The sequence below is a fragment of the Heliangelus exortis genome, chromosome 1 (assembly GCF_036169615.1).
Source record: "Heliangelus exortis chromosome 1, bHelExo1.hap1, whole genome shotgun sequence".
Classification (NCBI taxonomy): Eukaryota; Metazoa; Chordata; class Aves; order Apodiformes; family Trochilidae; genus Heliangelus; species Heliangelus exortis.
This window is the reverse complement of record NC_092422.1, coordinates 123,059,147-123,080,278: the sequence shown is the minus strand read 5'-3', so window position 1 is coordinate 123,080,278 and position 21,132 is coordinate 123,059,147. Positions and strand designations below refer to the sequence as shown.

General features: G+C 44.0%; 1 protein-coding gene across 2 annotated transcripts in view; it reads left to right on the top strand.

Moving 5' to 3' along the window:
• ELK3 (ETS transcription factor ELK3) overlaps positions 1–17,539 on the top strand; it is a 42,350-nt gene extending 24,811 nt beyond the window's left edge. For both annotated transcript variants that reach the window (XM_071764507.1, XM_071764517.1), the window contains 3 exons: positions 5,499–6,296; positions 11,991–12,113; positions 15,906–17,539. In XM_071764507.1, the coding sequence (XP_071620608.1) occupies positions 5,499–6,296; positions 11,991–12,113; positions 15,906–16,004 (1,020 nt within the window). In that variant the 3' untranslated portion in view covers positions 16,005–17,539. The remainder of the gene's footprint in view (positions 1–5,498; positions 6,297–11,990; positions 12,114–15,905) is intronic.
• The last annotated feature ends 3,593 nt before the right edge of the window (positions 17,540–21,132 follow it).

The window sequence follows — 21,132 nt, the reverse complement described above, 5'->3', positions numbered from 1 at the left end:
AAAAAGAATTTTTACAAATGCATTAACAATAAAAAGAGAGCCAGGGAGGAATCTCCATCCTCAATTGGATGTGGGGGGGAACGTTACAACCAAGGATAAGGAAAAAGCAGAAATACTTAATGCCTTCTTTGCCTTCATATTTATTAGTCAGACCAGCTACCCCCAGGGTATTTAGCCTTCTGAGCTGGAAGATAAGGACAGGGAGCAGCAGAATCCCCCCATAACCCAGGAGGAAGCAGTTAATGCCCTGGTGCAGCACCTGGACACTCACAAGTCTATGGGGCTGGATGGGATCCATCTGAGAGCATTGAGGAAGCTGGCAGAGGAGTTCTTCAAGCTTCTCTTCATCATTTATCAACAGTCCTGGTTAACCATGGAGTTCCCAGGTGACTGCAAGTTTGCCAGTGTGAGAGCTATCCTCAGAAAGGGCTGCAAGGCACACTGGGGGAGCTACAGGCTTGTCATCCTGGCCTCGGTGCCTGGGAAAATTATGGAGAGGTTCCTCTTGAGTGCACTCACATGGCAAGTTCAGGACAGCCAGGGAATCAGGCCCAGTCAGCATGGGTTCAGGAAAAGCAGGTCCTGCTTGACCAACCTGATCTTGTTCTATGGATGTTGTCTACCTGGACTTTAGCAAAGCCTTTGACACAATCTCCCAGAGGATTCTCCTAGAGAAGCTGGCAGCTTATGGCATAGACAGGTGTACTCTTCATGGGGTTAAAAACTGGCTGCATGGCTGGGTCCAGAGAGTTGCAGTCTGTGGAGTTAAATCCAGTTGGCAGCCCATCACCTGTGGTGTTCCCCAGGGCTCAGTTTTGGGGGTGGTTTTGTTCAGTTTCTCTAGCAATGATCTAGATAAGGGGATTGAGTGCTTCCTCAGCAAGTTTGCAGACCAACACGAAATTGGGTGGGATTGCTGATCTGCTTGAGGGTAGGAAGGCTTTACAAGAGGAATCTAGATAAATTCTGGTTGAATTGATGAGCTGAGGCCCGTTGTCAGAGTTTTAACAAAACTGAGTGCCAGGTCCTGAATTTTGGCCACAACAACCCCATGGAACACTACAGGGTTGTCTAAGAGTGGCTGGAAGGCTGCCCAGAGGAAAAGGACCTGGGGGTGCTGGTTGACACCTGGTTGAATATGAGCCAGCAGTGTGGCCAAGAAGGCCAACAGCATCCTGGCTTGTATCAGGAATAGTGTGGGCAGCAGGAGTAGGGAAGTGATGGTGCCCCTGTACTTGGCACTGGTGACACCACATCTCCAGTACTGTGTGGAGCTCTGGGCCCCTCACTACAAGAAAGACATTGAGGTGCTGGAGTGAGTTCAGAGAAGGGCAGTCAAGCTGGTGAAGGGTCTGGAGCACAAGTCCTTTGAGGAGAGGCTGAGGGAACTGGAATTGTTTAGTTTGGAGAAGAGGAGGCTGAAGGGAGACCTTTACAACTACCTGAAAGGAGGTTGTAGTGAGGTGGGTTCTGGCCTCTTCTCTCAAGCAAATAATGATAAGACTGGAGGAGATAGCCTGAAGTTGCACCAGGGGAGGTTTAGACTAGATATTAAGGAGAATTTCTTTACTGGAAGAGTAGTTAGGCACTGGAACAGCCTCCCTGGCTGCCCAGAGATGGAGTTTGTGGAGCCACCATCCCGTGAAGTATTTAAAAAATGTGTACATGAGGCACTTCAGGTTAGGCTCTGTTTGGCATGGTGATATATATTCATTTATTTTTATTTTATTTTATTTTATTTTACTTTATTTTAATTTTGGGGGTGGGGTGTTGGTGGTTGGATGCAGTGGTCTTGAGGTCCTTTCCAACCATGACACTTCTGTGATTCTGCAAATGCCTCAAAACAGAGAGTAGGAGTCAGAGCTGATGAAAATAAAACATATGATAAAAGAATCATAGAATCACAGAATGGTTTGGGTTGGAAAAGATCTTAAAGAACACCTACTAGGTTGCTCAAGGCCCCATCCAACCTGAAGAAGGGAAATCCGAATTGCACCAATGCACAGGAAAACTTCTGGAGGGAAAGGGGAAAGTGGAAAAAAACCCAGAGGTCATGTGCTGTTGAGATAGGCAAACAGCTCCTGTGTATTTTGGAAGGGCTTCCAAAAGTAGCAGTGCATGTGCATAGTTGACACACAAAAAAAAAAAAACCCAACCCAACCACATTATATCCTGGTTTAAGCTGCAGGGGGAACCAGGCCACCGAGCTTTCAGCATCTAGCTCAGCCAGCTGGTCTGTGAAGGAGAGGGGAGAGAGCCATCCCTCTACCTGGGGGTTCAGAGCATTTGGGTAAGGCTGGGTTTGGAGCTGCTTGTACAGTGAGTGCCTGCAATGCTGTGGTGTCAGCAAGCCTGAGCTCCCTAGCACAGCTGATGCACCAGAGCAGATGTTGGGCAGTGCTGTGTCCAGTTTGTATTTGCAGCTTTCAGAGCACTCAGCAATGGGCAGGGGGGTCACCTTTTGCTGTAGTCTCTTTTTTTGAGCTGTTGGGCTGGAGCCTCTGGTCCTGGTCTGGCCCATTTTTCTTCCCCAGTAGCTGCCCTGGCTCAGCAGAGCAGTTCCCTTCCCCAGCAGCACAGCCCTGGAGCTCCCTGCAGCCCTGGCCAGCAGCCACCAACACTCATTGCAAGCCTGCTCACAAGGGAATTTACCTAGAAAATTCAAACAACAAGAAAAAAGGGCTAAACGTGCACACACACATACTGTTCAGTTATCAAGCAAGTGGCCAAGTCTCCCTGCAAATGCAGTCCTTAATATAAGGAATCCTTCTTTGCCCTTCCAAAGTGAGGGTGGAAAACCCCTGCTTCTCAAGATACTACTGTATCCTGTGGTTTGAATCATCATCCACAGCTCGGAATTATTCTGACAGATCACTGAAGGTTATGGTAAAAATACACTGCTTTTCACCTCACTTCAGTTATCTGCCAAAAAAAAAGTAGAGAACTCAGTAGCATTTCAGAGGCACTTAATTAATTTGTGGCCTTATTTTCTCTTACACAAAATTTCTTCAGGCTCTACATTGAAGAGAAGGCTGAAAAGTGCTTGAGGGATCTGCCCTTGAATCCTTTTCATCTCCAGGCATTGTTAAGTGGGCCTTTGCTGCAGGCTTACTCTCAGAGGAACCGCACCGAGAGATCTTAAAATATAACTATATTTAACAGTAATAGAAATATAAACTCACCAGTCCATTCAGTTGGGTTTTTTTATAGCAATGCTTCCCTGTTCCAAGCCCACACCAGTGTATAAGTACCACCCTTAAATACATTTAAACTATTTCTGCTGGGAGTTGCACTATATATGTTACATATATTTTATATATATATATGTATATATATCTAAAAAAAGAAAACTAAGTCAAGTTTAGGTGTTTATTCCCATAAGTGAGCTTCCCATAAGTTTCTTCCCATTTGGAGTTTTCGCCTTTTTCAAGAAAAATGTAACGCTGAAAGTGCAGAAAAAGTTCATCCATCCAACGTTTCACCCAATTAGCACACACACAAAAGAAAAAATCTAGGCCAAGCCCAAAGCCATGGAAATTAAAGCTGAGGCAGATTGAGATCCTCTGGGCTAACTCTATGTCCTGAGCTTTTGGAGGGCAAAAATAGGCATTTCAGGACCCACTGGGTAGACGTAGCTACAGCTCAGCATGGAAGAGGAAAGTTTTGTGACTTGAGTCTCAGGTTGCTGAATTCTGTTCTCCTCCTTGCTGCAGATCCCCATTATCAACTTGGGAAACAGCTTTCTCCATCTGTGCCACAGCTCCTGACCTGTGAATCAAAGCCACCTCCCAGGGCTCTTTGTGGGATTAATTTTGTATTCAAGAAGGTTCCTGAATGAAATGCCATGACATTCAGGTAGATGAATTAGAGAGTGCAGTAGCTCAGCTAAAAGGCAGAAGAGGTTGTGATACACAAGTGCAGGCTTTACTTGCCCAAAATGGGCCTTAATTTTGTGACAAAAAAAGAAAAAAATAAAGAAAGATGTAGTGCAGGCAGTGCAAGCACCCAGTACTAGGTGCTGCCCAGGTATAAATAGGGAGGATGTTTATATTATTTTTTTTTTCCATTTCCAATCAATTTAACAAATTTTTCTCTATGTGTTGTAAAATCTGTAGTAGGATGAAAAACAAAGCAGATTTTTAGGAATACTGTAAATATTTACATTCCTGTATGAACAGCAAAGCAAATGGGTGTTTGCAGAGGTGCAGTAGTCCTGTGCTGCACTAAAGTGAGTTTCTTGGAAGGGGTTTTTCAGAGCTGACTTAAAGACAAACTCTCCACTGGGGGCTTCAAGAAGAGCAAAATCACTATGGAAATCTTGGGAAATATTGCTGCTACTGTCCCACAGCAGTTGGCTTAGGGTGGTAAAAGTTCCAGTCCTTTTCCTAGGCCAAGCCAGCACCCAGTGCCATGAAGTGCCTCTGTGGAGGAGCTCACATCGTGTCCCTGGGGATAATGAACACTGTGTTAGAGAAGGAAACATACCTGGGTTTGCAGTACAGGAGCCAGGACTGGAAATGGCACCCTCACAAAATATTTCTGTTTCAAAGGGAATCAGTTCTTTCTATAAAGAGGACACTTTTTAAAACGGCAAATATGAAGAAAAAGTAGTTCTACAAACCTTTGAGAGGTTTGGGATTTTCTTTTCAATAATTAATACAAATAGCCAGTTAAAATTGATGAAAACTCTCTGCCTGCACCAGTAAGCATCCTGAGCCTATTGCAAACCTGGAGACAGCACAGGCAATGCAGCAGAACTCAAGTACTTTTCCATCCCATGCAAATAATTGCATTTGTCACAGACACGTGACGTGAGCACTGAGAGAAGGACAGTTACTGTCAGACTAGATCAGTCCCTCTGCACGTGGTCAGGAGGCAAGGGTAAATCACTGGAGCAGGTGGGTTTGTGCCTTGCAGACATTCCAAGAGTATTTTTTTATTCAGGGCAGTTGCTGCCAGTTTTGGGAGGCATAAATGAAGGAGTTTGCTTTTGCTGTGAAATTCAGATGGTGGCATGGCTCAAGTCTGTAAGGCAGCAGCATTGGTTTTACTGGAAAGAGAATACTCCCAAGATGCCTCTGGGGAAGCGGGAGGAAAACATCCCACCTGTAGGTCTTTATCACCTGGTAATGGTGATTTTGTTAGGCACCATGTTAGCACCATTCCAGGCATTGGAATGGGCTGCCCCAAGAAGTAGTGGATTCTCCATCCCTGGAGATATTTAAAAAGAGACTGGATGTGGCACTCAGTGCCATGGTCTGGTAACTGCAGCGGTAGTGGATCAAGGGTTGGACTTGATGATCTCTGAGGTCCCTTCCAATCCAGCCAATTCTATGATTCTATGATTCTATGGGGAGCAGGTTGTAGTCTCCCTGGAAATGAGCTGCTCAGCTTGATGAGGGAGCTGCACACCCCTACCTTTACGAACACCCTGATGTTTGGTGTACTCAGTGCCTTTAAAATGTTGATCTTTCTAGCATCTGCTTTTGTATTTGCAGAACATCATCAAGAAAGTGATTGGGCAAAAATTTGTGTACAAGTTTGTCTCCTTTCCTGAGATTTTAAAAATGGATCCACATGCTGTGGAAATCAGCAGAGAAAGCCTTTTGCTGCAGGACAGCGACTGTAAGATGCCTTCTGAGAGCAGGGATCAGCACAAGCACAGCTTGTCAGCACTGAAAAGCACAAGCCGAAATGAATATATCCACTCTGGCCTGTACTCCTCTTTCACTATCAACTCTCTGCAGAACCAGCCAGACCCTTACAAGCCAATCAAAACAGAAAAACTGGAGGAGAAGTCAGAAGGAAACACACCAGTCGAAGAAGTTCGGACCGTTATAAGATTTGTGACAAACAAAACAGACAAACAAGTTATGAGGCCCATGGTGTCGTTGCCTTCCACTTCTGAAACAGCAGCTGCCTCTGCTTTTCTCAGCTCATCAGTATCAGCAAAACTATCTTCCTTAATGCTACCCAACAGTGCCAGCATTTCATCTCCATCATCGTCGTCCTCCAGGTCACCATCTCTGTCTCCCACCTCACCCCTCCCTGCAGAACACAGGAGCAGCCTCTTCCTTGAGTCCAGTTGCCACGACTCAGATTCCCTTGAGCCTCTGAACCTCTCCTCAGGCTCCAAGGCAAAATCTCCGTCTCTTCCCCCAAAGGCTAAAAAACCCAAAGGCTTGGAAATCTCTGCCCCACCTATGGTTCTCTCTAGCACCGACATCGGTTCCATTGCCCTCAACAGCCCCGCGCTTCCTTCGGGATCCCTGACTCCAGCTTTTTTCACTGCACAGGTAAGACCTGCCTGTCTCCTGTCCTCTTGCTTTAGCCAGGTGTTCCCTCCACCTGGCCAAGAGTCTTAGCTCTATGGGTCTGTCATCATTTGATAGGAAAAAAAAAAAAAGTATGGGGGAGTGGGAAACAAAGCAGGGAGCTGAACAAAGGGTGGAAGGCAGGTCCCTCCTGGGGTTCCTATGTGAGTGTGGGAAAAGCCATCACAGCCAGGTCTACAAAACAAGCAGGAAATGGTCAGCAAGAAAAACAGGGTTTTTTAGGTCATGACTTGAGCATGTGCATTGTGGGGTGCTTGGCTAGATTTCTCTATTAGGTGTTGTATCCATTCAAACAGCATGACCTTTTCTCTAGTGAATTTTCATTTTTCACTAGCTTCATGGGAGAAGAGACTGACCCCCACCTTACTGCAATCTCCGAGAGCAATGAGGTCTTCCCTCAGCCTCCTCTTCAAACTAAACAATCCCATTTCCCTCAGCTGTTCCTCACAAGACTTGTGCTCCAGACCCTTCACCAGCTTTGTTGCTCTTCTCTGGACACACTCCAGCACCTCAGTGTCCTTCCTGTAGTGAGGGGCCCAGAACTGAACACAGTACTTGAGGTGTGGCCTCACCAGCACCAAGCACAGGAGGACAATCACTTCCCTACTCCTGCTGGCCACACTATTCCTGATGCAGGACAGGATCTGAGAGTAAGATTATCCCAATGGGGAACACCCCCAGAATTACCTTCTCGCCCTTAAAATAAAAGTGGATGCAAATACTAGCACTGAATGTCACAAAATGAACAGTAAATAAATAAGTACAAAAGTGGGTGTTACCAGCTTTGGTTTGCTTTGGGCTGTCACGGGGTGACACTGTATGCAGAATCCCTGTACCTCTCTCCTCTTCAAAGAGGCATTGCATGTATGGTGCCTGCAGTGCAGGCCAGCATTAGAGGTTGAGAGAACTGGGACTGTTTAACCTTGAAAGAAGACCTCCTCAATGTCTACAAATATCTAAAAGGGTGGGCGTAAGGAGGATGGAGCTAGACCCTTTCCAGCAGTGCCCAGCAACGGGAAGGGGGGCTATAGGCACAAGCTGGAATACAGGAAGTTCCATCTAAACACAAGGAAAAACTTCTTTATTGTCAGAGTGACAAAACACTGGAACAGGGGGGTTGTGGAGTCTCCTTCTCTGGAGATGTTCAAACCCCACCTGGATGCAGTTCTGTGTCATGTGCTGCAGGTGATCCTGCTTTATCAGGGGGGTTGGACTCCACCATCTCCAGAGACCCTTTCCAACTCCAATGGTTCTGTGATTCTGCACTGGAGCTGCCCATGGGCAGGATCTTGTGCCTGCACGCCATGAAGGCAGAAGGCAGAGTGCTGGCAGATGCCCTCAGCCAGCACAGACTGGCTCTCACTGAGCTTTTCACCTGGCTGCAGAGCAGGTTTGTGTAAAATTCAGACACACCTGTTGGCCACTGGAATACGAGGTTGTGTCCCCAGAGAGGAGGATTTTGTGGGCTGTTATCTCTAATTTCTGACATCGTAAAGCCTTTAAGTGAAGTGACATTTGTCAGGGAGAACAGAAGTGTGGCAAACCAAAACCGAGGTGCATTGACAGAGTCTAACTGTGGTATAACCACAGTAGGTTGGCTTGCAGGAATCCAATCTGACAAATAAATTATATCAGATGCCAGCCAGACACAATGACAGCACGAGTTATTACAAGCTAGCTTTAATCTACTGCTGCCCCCAGTTGCAGGATGAACAGAGAAGTCTTCCCTCATTTTGTAATTATTTCTTTAAACACTTAACTTTCTCATTTCTCTTTGAACTGTTGTACTTGCTACCCCTGAAATACACTGAAGGGAATTAGGCAGGTGACTGTGACTCTCTTTTAGCAGGATGGCTAGGTAAGGCCATGATGGTTATCTGACACCATTAAAAATCATGATACTATTACAAATCTTTTTTTAAAAGGTTCTCCTATCACAGATGAGGTAGGTGGTACCTGTGTAGCGTAGTGCCTGGGTCCATCTATTTAAACTTCTGACTATACAACAAAGGAACTTTTTTCCTTTCTTTTAGCTATTTCCAGCATGGGTAAGAAGCACCCTGCCTCCTAGACAGTTGATATAGTGAATATGAAAAAAAACTCTAGAGAAACTGTGTTCAGGTAACTGTAAAACCACAATGCAAACTAACTAAAGCAATAATTTAGGTTGGAAATCTTCTAGGAGGAATGTGCATCATATCTCAAATGATCTCCGATTTCTCAGGTCCCAGTGGTAGACATCTCACGGGCAGGTGCAAAATGGGATGTCAGGCATTGGTTGCTGCTCCAAGAATGATGCAGGTTCACAGAAGGCTGTGCTGCCTGAGAGGGTATTTCTGATGGCTTTTCAGTGTACCTGATGGTCACAAGGAAAGCCATCAGATGGAGCCCTGTGAAAGGGCGTGTGATATACACAACCAGTTTGAGAACAGAAAAATGGGTTTGAAGATGTCAGCGCATACAGTACCATAGACAAATGCCAGCTTTCAATTTGGTTAGCTTCAAAGAGAGATATTTAGATTTTGTTCAGGATTTGCCGTTTTTTTTTTTTTTTTACAATTTACTTACGCTTATTTTTGTTGTCTCTCCCTTGGCCAATGTGGATATATAATTTTGACTCACTCTGTTTCTTCAGACCTCTACTTTAGCATTTGTATCATTTACAGCATGCTGTTTCCTTACAGAGAAAGTAGTGTGTCTGCAGCCAGTATGTGTGTGGTCTGTACTATGTCCAGATACACTATCCGGGCTCCAGCACATGCCTAATGACTGGGAAGTAATGTACATGTGGCAGCACTTGTCTGTTATCTGACTGCTAAAAGTGACAAGGAAGATTGTACTTACACACGTTCTTTGTCAGAGAAGTCAGGAGCCATGAGCATCATGCTTAACATAATCCTCTCTGTGCAATGAATTATTTTTATTTAAACTGTTCCTATGCTTCAATTTTAATGGTGTTTTTAAAGTAGGAACTTCCCACTGGGTTCCACATCTAATACCAGATGTGCAGCTCCACGAGGGCAGAAAATGGATTGACACATCAATTTCCAGATGTAATTTAAAGATCGCCTGTGCTGTGGTGTTATTTACACTTAGTTTCCTTTGGTGGTTTTGATGCTTGGCTGATGGTGATACTGAGAACAAGCCTGGGCGGCCCTGTGCTCTTTTTGCATTAAATATTAACAGACTTGGAGGCTTGTGTTGGCTGGCTCTTGGCTCTGGCAGAACTTGTGGACATCAGTGCTCTGATCATCAGAGGACATAAGCTTTTGCTTAGCACTGTTGTTAAGCATGTTAACATGTTTTCAGAGATGGAGGACAGAGCAGTTTCAAACCTCATCTCTCTGAAGACTTGCCCTGGCTCTATCTAGGTAGGAGTAAACACCTCCAACTTTTCAAAAGACACGCTGAATAACTGAATTTCCAGTGCTGGATATCTGCAGTTTCTCAGAGAAAAAATGGAAGAATCAAGGCATTGCTCATTGGAGCTCTTAGTATGGTTTGCACAATACTGTGTCCTTAGCTGAATGTTGTTGGGTCTTGCTGCTTACGTCTTCAGTTTTAAGGTTAGTAGGCTCTTCTGTAAGTAGATCTCTGAGCATTTATCCTGACCTAATTCGGTGTGTTCTTTGTCAGTCTCATAAATCCCCATCAGTAGCTGCCTGCCCGTGGAGCACCAGCCTGTAGTGCTGCACAGGAAGGGTGCCCTCACTGGCACTGCTGTTATCCCACCCCTTGAAAGCACCATGCTCCTGGGAAGAGGGTGTTTGTGAAGGAACCAGTCACAAGTGACTGCTTGTCAACTATTTTTTCTCAGATGTCTTGACAAAAGCTGTCACTTGATGAGACCAAGACCAAAGTTTTCTTCTTGCCAGGTCTCCACTCACTCTTTGCCCCTTTTCCAAATACATCCAAACCCTGGTCTCATTGGTACTCCTGTGACCACTGGACCTGCTGCTTAACTGCATGAACACCTTTTGCTTTCCCAGCAATACCTTATGGTAGTTCTTGGGACATAACTGTGGTGACTTCCATGAGGCCTGGCGTTTCTGAGCCACTTCTTCAGCACAAGGGAGCTGACGGTGTCCTTTCCTTTCTCATTTCTCCATGAAACTTAGAGGAATTGTGTCCTTCAGGAGCACCCAAGCTCTTTGTATCAAATGGCCTTTCAGACACTTGGAACAGAATCGCTGGGAGAAGTTTCACATTTGCTGCTCCTTGTCTCTCCCATCTCTTCTGCTGGTGTTAAACTAATTGTTTGACCCTGCCATGAACTCCATGGCAAGCACGCCAGTGCAGGTCTGTATTCCTGTGTGTTTGCACAGAGCCTCAAACACCACAGCTGATCCCTCAGGCACTGCTTTGCAAATGCTATGTCTCTCATATTCAAAAACCCATGTGGCCTGTGGTACCTGGGCCTGCTCACTGCTGAGTCCTGGCAACGGGATGTGACAGCCCGTGGTGTGAGCAGTTGTTAAGTGAGGCCCCTTGATTGCAATTGTCATATGTGGGAGTTTATATTTCTGGCCCGATGGGAAGCTAGCAGGTACAGAATGCATGACGTGCTGGTTGCTAGGGGGAGATACTCTGCCTTCTAGCTTTGCTTTTCATATTTTAAACTCTGGACAGATTTATGCCTCCGTTCAACAGAGTACTGAGACACTTGTCCTGCATATTGGAACATGTCCATGCTTGATAGGTGTGCAAATGCCATTAAGTGCTTTGCTACATAGGACTGATTTTGATAATTGGCACAAAGACTACTGGTGAGATTAACTCATTGTGCCAAATACTTCATTCAGAACTGTCACATCACTTTCATATTCTTTTTTTGGAAAGGCAGAAGTTACTCTCCGTAGAGAATAATTAATGTGATTTTTCCTTTGAATGGAGATTTGCATCTACTTTAACTCTGCCTCCCCTCCAGTTGTGCTTTAGGAGTGCTGAGAGCGTTTCCAGCAATCCTTGGGTGCTGTGGCACCGTAAGGAGCTACCTTTGAGGTGGTAGAAGCCTTGGATTCTTAGTTCTTGCCACTTTGGTTCTTTTAAAACAATTACCTATGCTCTCCACCATCCCCCTGGGCACCCAGCCCATACACCTGCCTCTTGCTGCGTCAGCCTCTGCACTGCCAGTTTCTTGAAACTTCTCCCATTTTGAACAGGCACCATCAGAGGAGTAAACATCAAAGGCTGGCAGTTGCTCTTTTGGCTCCACATGCAATTGTGTGAACGCTTCAAAAGCTACAGTCACTCCAAGCAATTGCTTGCAGAAAAAGTTAAAAAATTATTCTGAAAGAGACAAGGTTGTTTTTACAGACACTGGGGCATACGTGGCATCTCGCACAGTCACACGAGCGCGGTCCAAATTAACTGGAATTGTGCTTCTCCTTAAGCAAATTGCAACAGAAATGGAACCATTTTGCACATGAGGGAATATTATATGTGCAGGTATCCAGTACTGACTGCTGTGGAGGTGGGATGCAAGGCTGGAGGGGCAGCTGCTGGTGTACTCGTCGTGTTGTGTGTCTAAATTCCCAGGGTAAAAAGTCAGTAGGTGAAGCATTAACACTTCAGAGGTTGTGACCACTATATGGAAACTCCACAGGCATACCTCATCAGGTGGTTTTGTTTTGTTTTTTTTTTTTTGTCTTGCAGACCCCAAGTGGATTATTGCTGACCCCAAGCCCGCTGCTGTCTAGCATTCATTTCTGGAGCAGCCTCAGTCCTGTTGCTCCTCTGAGTCCTGCCAGGCTGCAGGGACCAAACACTCTGTTTCAGGTAGGTCCTTCCAGTGCATATGTTCCATTTCTGAAAGTACTTACATGGAAGAGACATCAGGGGAGCATCTTTTCGCATCCATCCGGAGCTTTTCAAATAGTTTAAGAAAATATGGGAGTTAACAGGCATATTTAAAAAGAGCCCTGCTTACCTCTGCCCTCTTTAAAGCCTTGGCAGCACAGTCAGAACCTACAGGACAGTATCTGCTGCAGCAAGCACACACATATTGTATGAAGGAAAACAGGAATAAATTCTGGACACCTGTAAGAGTACAAAACAGTTCTTAGAGCTTCAGGAGGAGAGCACAGACCAGACAGGAGAGTGGTGCAACATAGACTCTGGGAAATCCAAGCCCAGCTAGGGTCTCAGGCAGTAAGCTGGGTGTAGGCTTATTCTGCTGTCTTAATGAGCTACTTCTCACTCAGAAAGACAGGACATAGTTGTATTGACTAAAAGGGCACTCTGAACCTGAAGGTGCCGTTTCCAGTTCTCCTGCAAATTATCCAAGTGCCCTCAACCAAGTTACTTCATACCTCTGTGCATGACCTCTCTGTATGTAACAGGAGAAAGGCAGCGTTATCCCCTCCCTCTCATGAGTACTGGGAGAGTAAAAATCTCAAAGTTCTATAGGGATGTGGAAATACAAGTTATTAAGGAAACCATGATGGCCACCGCAGCCTCTCCAGGCTTAGAAAGAGGGTGGTGAGAATGGTATTAGTAGCTGCAGCTGTAGCTGCTGCAAAACAGCTGATTCAGTAAGTCACAGGAGAAATTATGCTCATCAGCTGATTGGCAGGAAGCACAAGAAGCTGGTGGCTGTCTGAGCAGCTGAAGAATGCAGGGACAGCCCTGGAATGAACTCCCTGACTGCTGTAGAGGGGCAACACCAACAGAGGAGAGGACTGCTGCTAGATGGGGACCCTGTGTTGATCTCTGGACCCCCAGGGAGAGAGACTGCCCCAACTGCTAAGGTACAGTGTGTGCTGGGGTAGTCCTTCTGCCTCCGGTGGAACAGCGAAGCACGGAGCTCAAGGGCTCCTTATGTGTGTTCCAGATGAACTCATTTATCCCTGTTGGACCTTAAGTTTTTGCACATGTGGTTAAAACCAGCCAGGCATTTCATTTGAGAGGGAAGTGTCTGCACCAGGGCTTGTGTGGACATAACACTGGCCACCTCCTGTGGGAACCGGGAGTGAAGAGTGGCTTTGGCTCTCTCCCTCCTGAGAGACCCAAGGGGCCTTATAAACGATGTTTAATTCAGGCAGAGGCCACAATGACAAGTCTGTCGAGCACGAAGCTTTATTTTAACAGCCAAATAGGAAATGACAGCCACAGCTGAAGCCCAGCCAGCCCCACTGAGAACTGCTGGGTTGGCCTGCGTGGGCGCCAGAGCAGAGCTCTCCCTGGGCCGCCGGCACCAGCCAGGCCTCTCTCCCAGCAGCTTCTCAAGGAGTGGAGGGAAGAGCTGGAGCTGCTTCACAAGCTGCTTTTGCTTTCACCTGGTCCTTTGCACTGAGAACTGAAAGAACATTTGTGCTTTGTGGAGGGAGCCAGCAGCTAGAGGCCAGGGCAGCGCTGCAGCTGCCTGCCTGCCTCTGCACCCTCCTTGCCTGCTGCCGTGTATGGGTTTGGTTTTTTTGTTTTGGTTTTTTTTTTTTGGTATACTCTGCTTTTCACAAGAGTGCTATGCTTGGCACAGCCTGCAGTTCTTAGTTGGAGTCTTCATATAGTACAAGGACCAGCCTCCACCCATTGTCTGTGGTCCCACTAAGCCCAGGACAAACCTATGGAAAAGCACAGTCCCTCCCTTAGTGAACCAGGAGGAACCTGTTCTGGCACTGCTGGACACAGCTATGTGCACACTCCCTCACAGAGCGTGTAGATGCTTATTAGCTGGTAAAAACCTCTCCTTCAATGCTTATAAGGGGAAAGCAACTCCCATACGCCTATGCCTATACAGCCTATGTAGAGCATCACTGAAAACTGCAGTCTTATTTCACACATTTTACCTTGATATAGTGACCTACCTGGGAAGTCTTCTCTTTGAAGCCTTGCTAGTGTGTAATTGAACTTAATTTGATGTTTTGTTATTAATTTGAAATAACAACGTTAACTGGAAATGCAAGAGAGATGCTCGGAACTGGTCAATTCAAGAAAATGCAGCCAAACTTAAGAACTAGCAAGTCAGCTTGAATTAAGTGCTGTATTAAACATATTTCCTTTGTTACTACTGTATAGACAGTAGCACTGTGAGGGCGTAGTCAAGTCCCAGATCCCCAGTGTAGGGAGGCATAGGAATAAAGAGCATCGCCCTGGCCCCAGGGGCTACAGGGACAGCAGCAAGATGAACAAGAGATCTGGGTTGGGGTGGAGACCAGGGAAGGATGAAATCATGACGTGAGCATCTTTTGCATCTTGGAGCATAGTGCCAGCATGCCACCAGCAGCCTCAACCAACACCAAAGATCACCCAGCCCTGGGGTTTTTACCTGTAGATATCACGTGCAGCACACTGTAGTTTACATTACTTAGCCTAGAAAAGAGCTTGTAATCAAGCTCTGTGTTTAATGAAGGCAGAAGCTATAAAACATTTCCTAAGGTTCAGTTTGGTTCAAATAGAGGTATCAGGCAGTCCTGGTCCCACCAGGAGCCTGGTGCCAGCCCACCACAGCACACAGCTGAGCCTGTCAACATGATTTTAAACCCAGCAGGTGAAGATAGATAACCTTAACTAACATCTTGGGGGAAGAGTGATCCTGTTATAAGCAGATTATGTTCATGTGTAGAGGTTGATTACACCACAGTTGGCTGTTGAAGGCCTGATCTGATACGGGGTTAAAATACAGCCAACACTTGGAAGTCAGGAGCTCTGTTACTCTCCCTGGGCCTGGCCTGGAGGCCTGATTGGGATCTACCACTGGGATAATTCCTGCCTCATGCTGTAGCAAGTTTATTCCACCTACTTGCTCTGTTTTTTTTTCTCAGGTCAGATGTTAAAAACTAGTCAATACACATCCCTGCAGGCAACTTACAGCCAGGATGAACTAGGCATATATGGCTTATGTATTGAATTAGTATTTTTTGGCACTGTATTTCAGGAGCTGAATGTTAATGCTAAGTTACTGTTAGCATCCTGCTTCACATACTGACTGACAGGGTATATAGCAAATAGAGAGAAACTGTCATTACTTGAGTAATTTTCCCCAGTTTTGTATTAACAGTTGTATTCTTTCAGCCCTAAAACTACATCTCAACTTGCAGTTTTGTAAAGCTCTTTCCTGCTTAGCTTTTAGGAAAGGCAGATGAAAAGCATAGATTTCAAGGAATAGTTTGTAGATTGAAAAACATTTCTGGAAGCAGATTGGATGGCAAACATTGCTCTAGAGTATTCACTTTCCCGGGGTGATGACAGATGTATTGTTATGTGAACTTTTATATAAAATATAGCCAATAAAAGATTTACACATCCCAGTAGATTTACAAATTATTCCCTGAAATTTGACTGTACTTGAGGGAGTTTTGGAATAGATTTACACTTCAAATTATGAATTCTACATGTACAAAAACTTTTCCAGTAGTAGATCTGCATATTCTGGTACATTTACAAATTACTTGGGTTTCGTCCTCCATTTTACATTCCTAGTGGCTGATGCAGGCATTTGGTGTATGTGTTACAGTATAGACATGACAAGTCCTGAAAACATCTGGACTCGGTTGCTAATGCTAAATGCACGTACTTCTGGGCAGAATGCTTTGAGATAAAGGGTAATTTTTACCTTTTGGCCTCTTACAGTTTCCAACTCTGCTTAATGGTCACATACCAGTGCCACTCCCCAGTCTGGACGGAGCCTCCTCTCCAGTACTGCTTTCTCCAAACGCTCAGAAATCCTGATGATGCCTCACCAAGCTAAGGACTTTTTGGTGGATTTAACACTTCATTCCTATGGGCTAGTTTTTCCTGTGTCATGAGAAGGACATTGTGAAACCCTCTATTACTTTGGTTTGCACTTTTCATTACATGGATAATCTACTTTTATTATGTTAGCATTTTTAAACAGTGTTTATATATAAAAGTATATATAACTCTGTTTTGCATTAAATGAATTATAATTTTTTTATATCATAGCTCTCAAGTGTTGAACACTTCTGTTGTTGATGAAGTACCTTTCTTAATGGATTGCAACAATGTATCTAATAAGGATGTGAAGCTTCTTTTTAATCCCTTTTTCTGCCTATTATGCATTGTGCTTGTGTAAACTATAACCGGCTGTGCCTTCTTTTGCATAATGTCATGTAAATGATTTATATATTTTCTAGTATTAAGAGGAAAAGTTGAAAGACAAAACTAGTATTGAAAAGCCCTATGGTAGTATTTCAGTATTTTCTCCACAGATAGGCCATATGATGCAGTGTATTCATGTAACTTTGTATTAAGTGCTTTCAAATTGTATAAAAATAGCCTTATAATTTTTCTTTGCTGAAGTGAAAAAACATAATCAACATTCCAGTCAGGAGATGCATTTAGGAGTAACAAAGCCCCATTTACACATTTATGCCCAAATTCTCCTGTGGAGTTGCAAGAGGGAGGAACCGGGTTGTGTATATTCATGAGGCATTTCCAGCATTTCAGAATACTTCTGCAGAAAGGGAGACATTGCTCAGGATTTATTTGGCTTGTACTTCTTACAGACTGTCACTATTACAGCTGGAAAGATTGCAGGTAATCTCTATCCTCCCAGGGAATGAGGATCATTCCCAATAGAGAATTTCCAGGTGCTTTGTTCAGTCGTGCCAAGTTCCTTCTGCTATTTCCCTGGAAAGATTATTCTAGCTCCTAAAGCTCAGAAGGTCGTGTTTCCCCTTCCCCCAAAGCTGGAAAAGTTACAGGACTGTAAATCAATGCCTGGTGCTTGTAAAGAGGCATACTGTACATGTGGGATGTTAATGTATAAACATCTGAATTCTGGATTAAAAACCAGCACTCTGTTACTATATACTTGCAACTTGAATTTACTGGGTATGTCCTCTACCTTAAGGCAATGGTTTAGTCATCTAAACATCAGGTTAGGATTAGGCTAGACTCCATGGCACCACAGATTCTAATCTTGGCAGGGCTGATGCAAATCCTCAGTGGTCTGAGGTGGCTAAATTGGGTTGAATGCAGCTTTACCATGTAGGTTTTTCAGATGAGACCTTCAAAACCAAAACCAAAATCAGACTCCTGTTTGCTGCAGGTCATTAGAGCTTTTCTACTTCGCTTTCTGGCCAAGCAGATGGTCAAATGTCCCTTCTTTTTGAAATTTATGCAGTGAGTTGTCTGCTGATTTTCTGTTTGGATGCATTTCAGTGATGATGTGTGTAGTTAATTGTAAAGTGCTTTTGGATCCTTCTACCTGAAAGGTGCTAAATAAACATTTTATTAATGCAGTTCTGAGGCTGAGTGTGATTTGGGGGGGTGGGGGAGGGGAAGGGGACACACAGAGGTGTCTGTGTTTCTGACAAAAGACAGCAGGAATGTTTCTCAGGCTCCTGGGTTGCACAACCAAAAATGACTCCTCCATTTCACTTGCAGTAATTAATGAGATAAAAAACTTGCCATATCTGTATGAAGTACCAGTGTTGATAGTGCAATCAGATGCAAGAAATAAGGAAGGAGACAGATGAGACACACAGGAAGTCATTCACTTGGTTTGGTATTTAAGAGCTCCAAGAGGTGCCACCCCACGGGGGCAAAACCAGAAGATGAACCTGTGCAAAATTTAAGAGCAAAGGGAAATGTTGCAAGAAGTAGAATCAGAATAGGTTGGAAGGTAGCACGTAACTGATGGGATTGCTAAGTCTTGTGGAGATGAAATCACAAAGGCTCACAGTGGATCAAACATTTCTCTTTCAATGGATTCCTCCCAGGTACGTGGAATATTTTTCAGTAACCAAGTCACAGCGAGGCAATTACACTCTAGCACTAAGTCTCAGTTTTAAAAAAGCACAAGTGCCCACCTCAGTAGTGACTTGCCTTATGCACACCAGTGCTAATGGGAGAAGGCATAGACTTAAAGTGTTTCTCACTACAAATTTTAAAAAGGCAGATACTTGTGCAAATTTGGTCTTTGACATAAAAAGTACTGGGTAGCACACTGCAAAAATACAGATGAACACAAGGGGAGGGGGAGTGTGATGCAGAAGGGATTCTTAAAAATAGCATCCAGATTCTCATGATTGTGTTTCTTCCAAGGTTTTACTATTAATAAGGCAGGTTGTTTTTTTTTCTTTTCAAAAGGCTTAACACCCACACCTCCCCTCCTACCCTTCTGCCCCTAGAGTGACTCCGTTTTTATTTTAAAGATAGTATAACAGCAATTCTGGGACAAAAATCTGTTCCAAGCTGTTACTGTAAAGGATCTGAGAGAATTTAGTAAAACTTAAGGGAAGACACCCAGAAACAGAAAAGCAGTGCTGTCTTTGAGAGAATGAAAGATAGCAATAGAACACAATCTTTTGCTGGTTGACTTTTCCATTAAAAAAAACAAAAACAAAAAAACAGAAGAAGAAAAAGAGTTTGTCAATTATGTGAAACAAAATTTCTTCCTACTGCAAAGAATTTTTATTGAAGTCCAGCCTCTCAAGTCTAACACTTGGCTGAAACTATGCCTTATGCCTTGAAGAAAATATTCCATTAGTAATTTTCTATTGTGTTTTATTTCACAGATCTCTCTAACTGTAGAGAAAAATCAAGTATTTGTAAAAGAAATACTGCTGAAGTGTCAGAATTTCTGTGGCATGCAGAGTTTCAAGCCACCAGTCCTGGGGAAAAAACCTCTGCAATTTGACCATACTCAAGGGATCTTTTTTGATAGATTTACACTTCTCATTCATGCTTCAGCAACACACAAAAAGTTTTCAATACTATATGGGCTGGGTGCATGATTAGGCCATTTTTGGCTTACCTGTACACATTGTTGTTTGGTTTTGTCAGTGTTTTTAAATTTTTGTTTTGTTTTTTTTTTTTTTCAGAAAAGCAAGTACCCACCAGTAGGGCCACAGTTAGTGGGTAACTTTGCCAAGAGATTGCAGACATCATCTGCCCTGGCAAAATCAAGTTGCTGCAGTTCTAAAGAAACCTTTCCAAGTGGGGAAAACAGTGATGGGTGATAACAAGCTACAGAAAAAGAAAGATCTGACATCTCCATTACATCAACAAAGAACAATTTGTTTTGTCTGAAGAAAACACATCTCATCAGACAGACACTTGCCAATCTGGAAATACCTACCAGGGAAGTAAAGAACTGAGAACAAGATGACTATTTAAAGGGGAGATGGTCCTTTTAAAACAGACTATAGCATTTCATTTTAAGAGAAAGAGGCTCTATGTTAAGAGGCTGTGTGATCTTGAGCCTACAGGAAGCATCTTCACAAGCTGTCATGACCACCAAATTAGTTTAGAAAAGGCACAGTAACTCCAGGTAGTCTTTTACCTAAGGGCATCACTGTTCCCGTCTGATCTGGAGACTGTTTCTACATCCCACAGCATAAACCAACACAGGTCACTCAGATTTAAGCACACCTCTACGAAGCTGTCAGAAAAACTACAACTTGTAAATCCCTTTTAAGCCCCAAACTGTAACTGCTCTTACCTATTAGTATGCGAGTGATCTGCTTACTCAGATGGAGTACAAACCTGTTTCTTGAGAGCAAAGAGATTGACAGGAGTAGTATAAATTTATTTAAACCAAAAAGGACGATGAACCTCAGGCAAGGACTCCGGAGCTATCAGCACCATGGCCTGCCTTAGGGAGGGGGCAGGGGGGGCTACTTGTAGAAAAGCATCCTAGAGGAGAGGACTCCAGGATATGTTGTTTCTTGAAAGATTCCCACCAGCTCGTGTTCACTCTGCAAGAAGTGTGAACGGATAAACTTAACCTTGATTATTCTTAATATGGCTCCAGACCAGCTGCCTTCTCCTGCAAATTAGGGAAAGAAGATGGAAGATGGGAAAAAAAAGTCTGTGAAAAAACAAGCTCGGGGTGTGAAAGAGGAGGAGTAGGCAGTGCTGATGCTGCCATGTGAGCTCTGGAGGGAGGTGCTCTGCAGGAGCATGTTGGAGAGGAGACAGGGAAGAACCTTCTCCCCAGTCTGCAATCTGCAGCGATGGCATTTCCATCGGCAAGAAGATCCCACTGCAGCAAATGAAGGAACTTCACAGCTCTCTGAGGAAAGGTGTGTTTCAAGGTATGGTATCTCCTATTTCATTAGGAGGACAATAAAAACAATCTGTTCAGGCATGCCTGCTTTTTAAGTGATTCTGGAGGATGCAGCCAGGACAATAAATCAGTTACTTATAAAGTAAGTACGTGCATATGTGTGCATTCACAGTTTAAGTTGGCTCAAAAACTGCAGAAATTAAATGAGTTAGGGGATTGCAGAAAATAATGGAAAATTGTAATGGACGCATTTTTCCACTGACATAAATCTTTTTCTTTCAGTTAATGAGAGGGGTACACTAGAGCCCAATGAAAATCACACACAAAATATTTAAAAAAAAAAAAAATAATCCAGAATAGCTAACTTCTAATCCCAGTTCTGATGACAAGAGTTTCCACTTTGGACTAGAGTGCAACTGCCCTGCAACCAAACTCCACAGACTAAAGGGCTGCATGGTATGAAAGAACATTGCCCAAGGATCCACTGTGCTTTTGCACTTTGCAAAATCATTCTACCTGTACAGCCAGAGCTTACTTTTTTACTTAATGTACTGATTAGCTGAACAATTGTACAGTGCTTCCTTTATGTTTTACCATCTCTTCTTGTTATCTTGTCAGTCTCTTAAGATGGTCTGATTTAGATGTTGGTGAGATAAATGGATGTAGCATATAGGCCAAAGAGTAGCACTCAATCTCTTAACAGCCTGGTCCCTGAAGTGGAAAAAAGAATAAAAAATAATCTGTAAAAAGCATTCAAAAACTGTAAAAAGTTTCTCCCCCAAATGAAGAAATTTCATAGAAATCTTCCATTTGTTTCAAAAC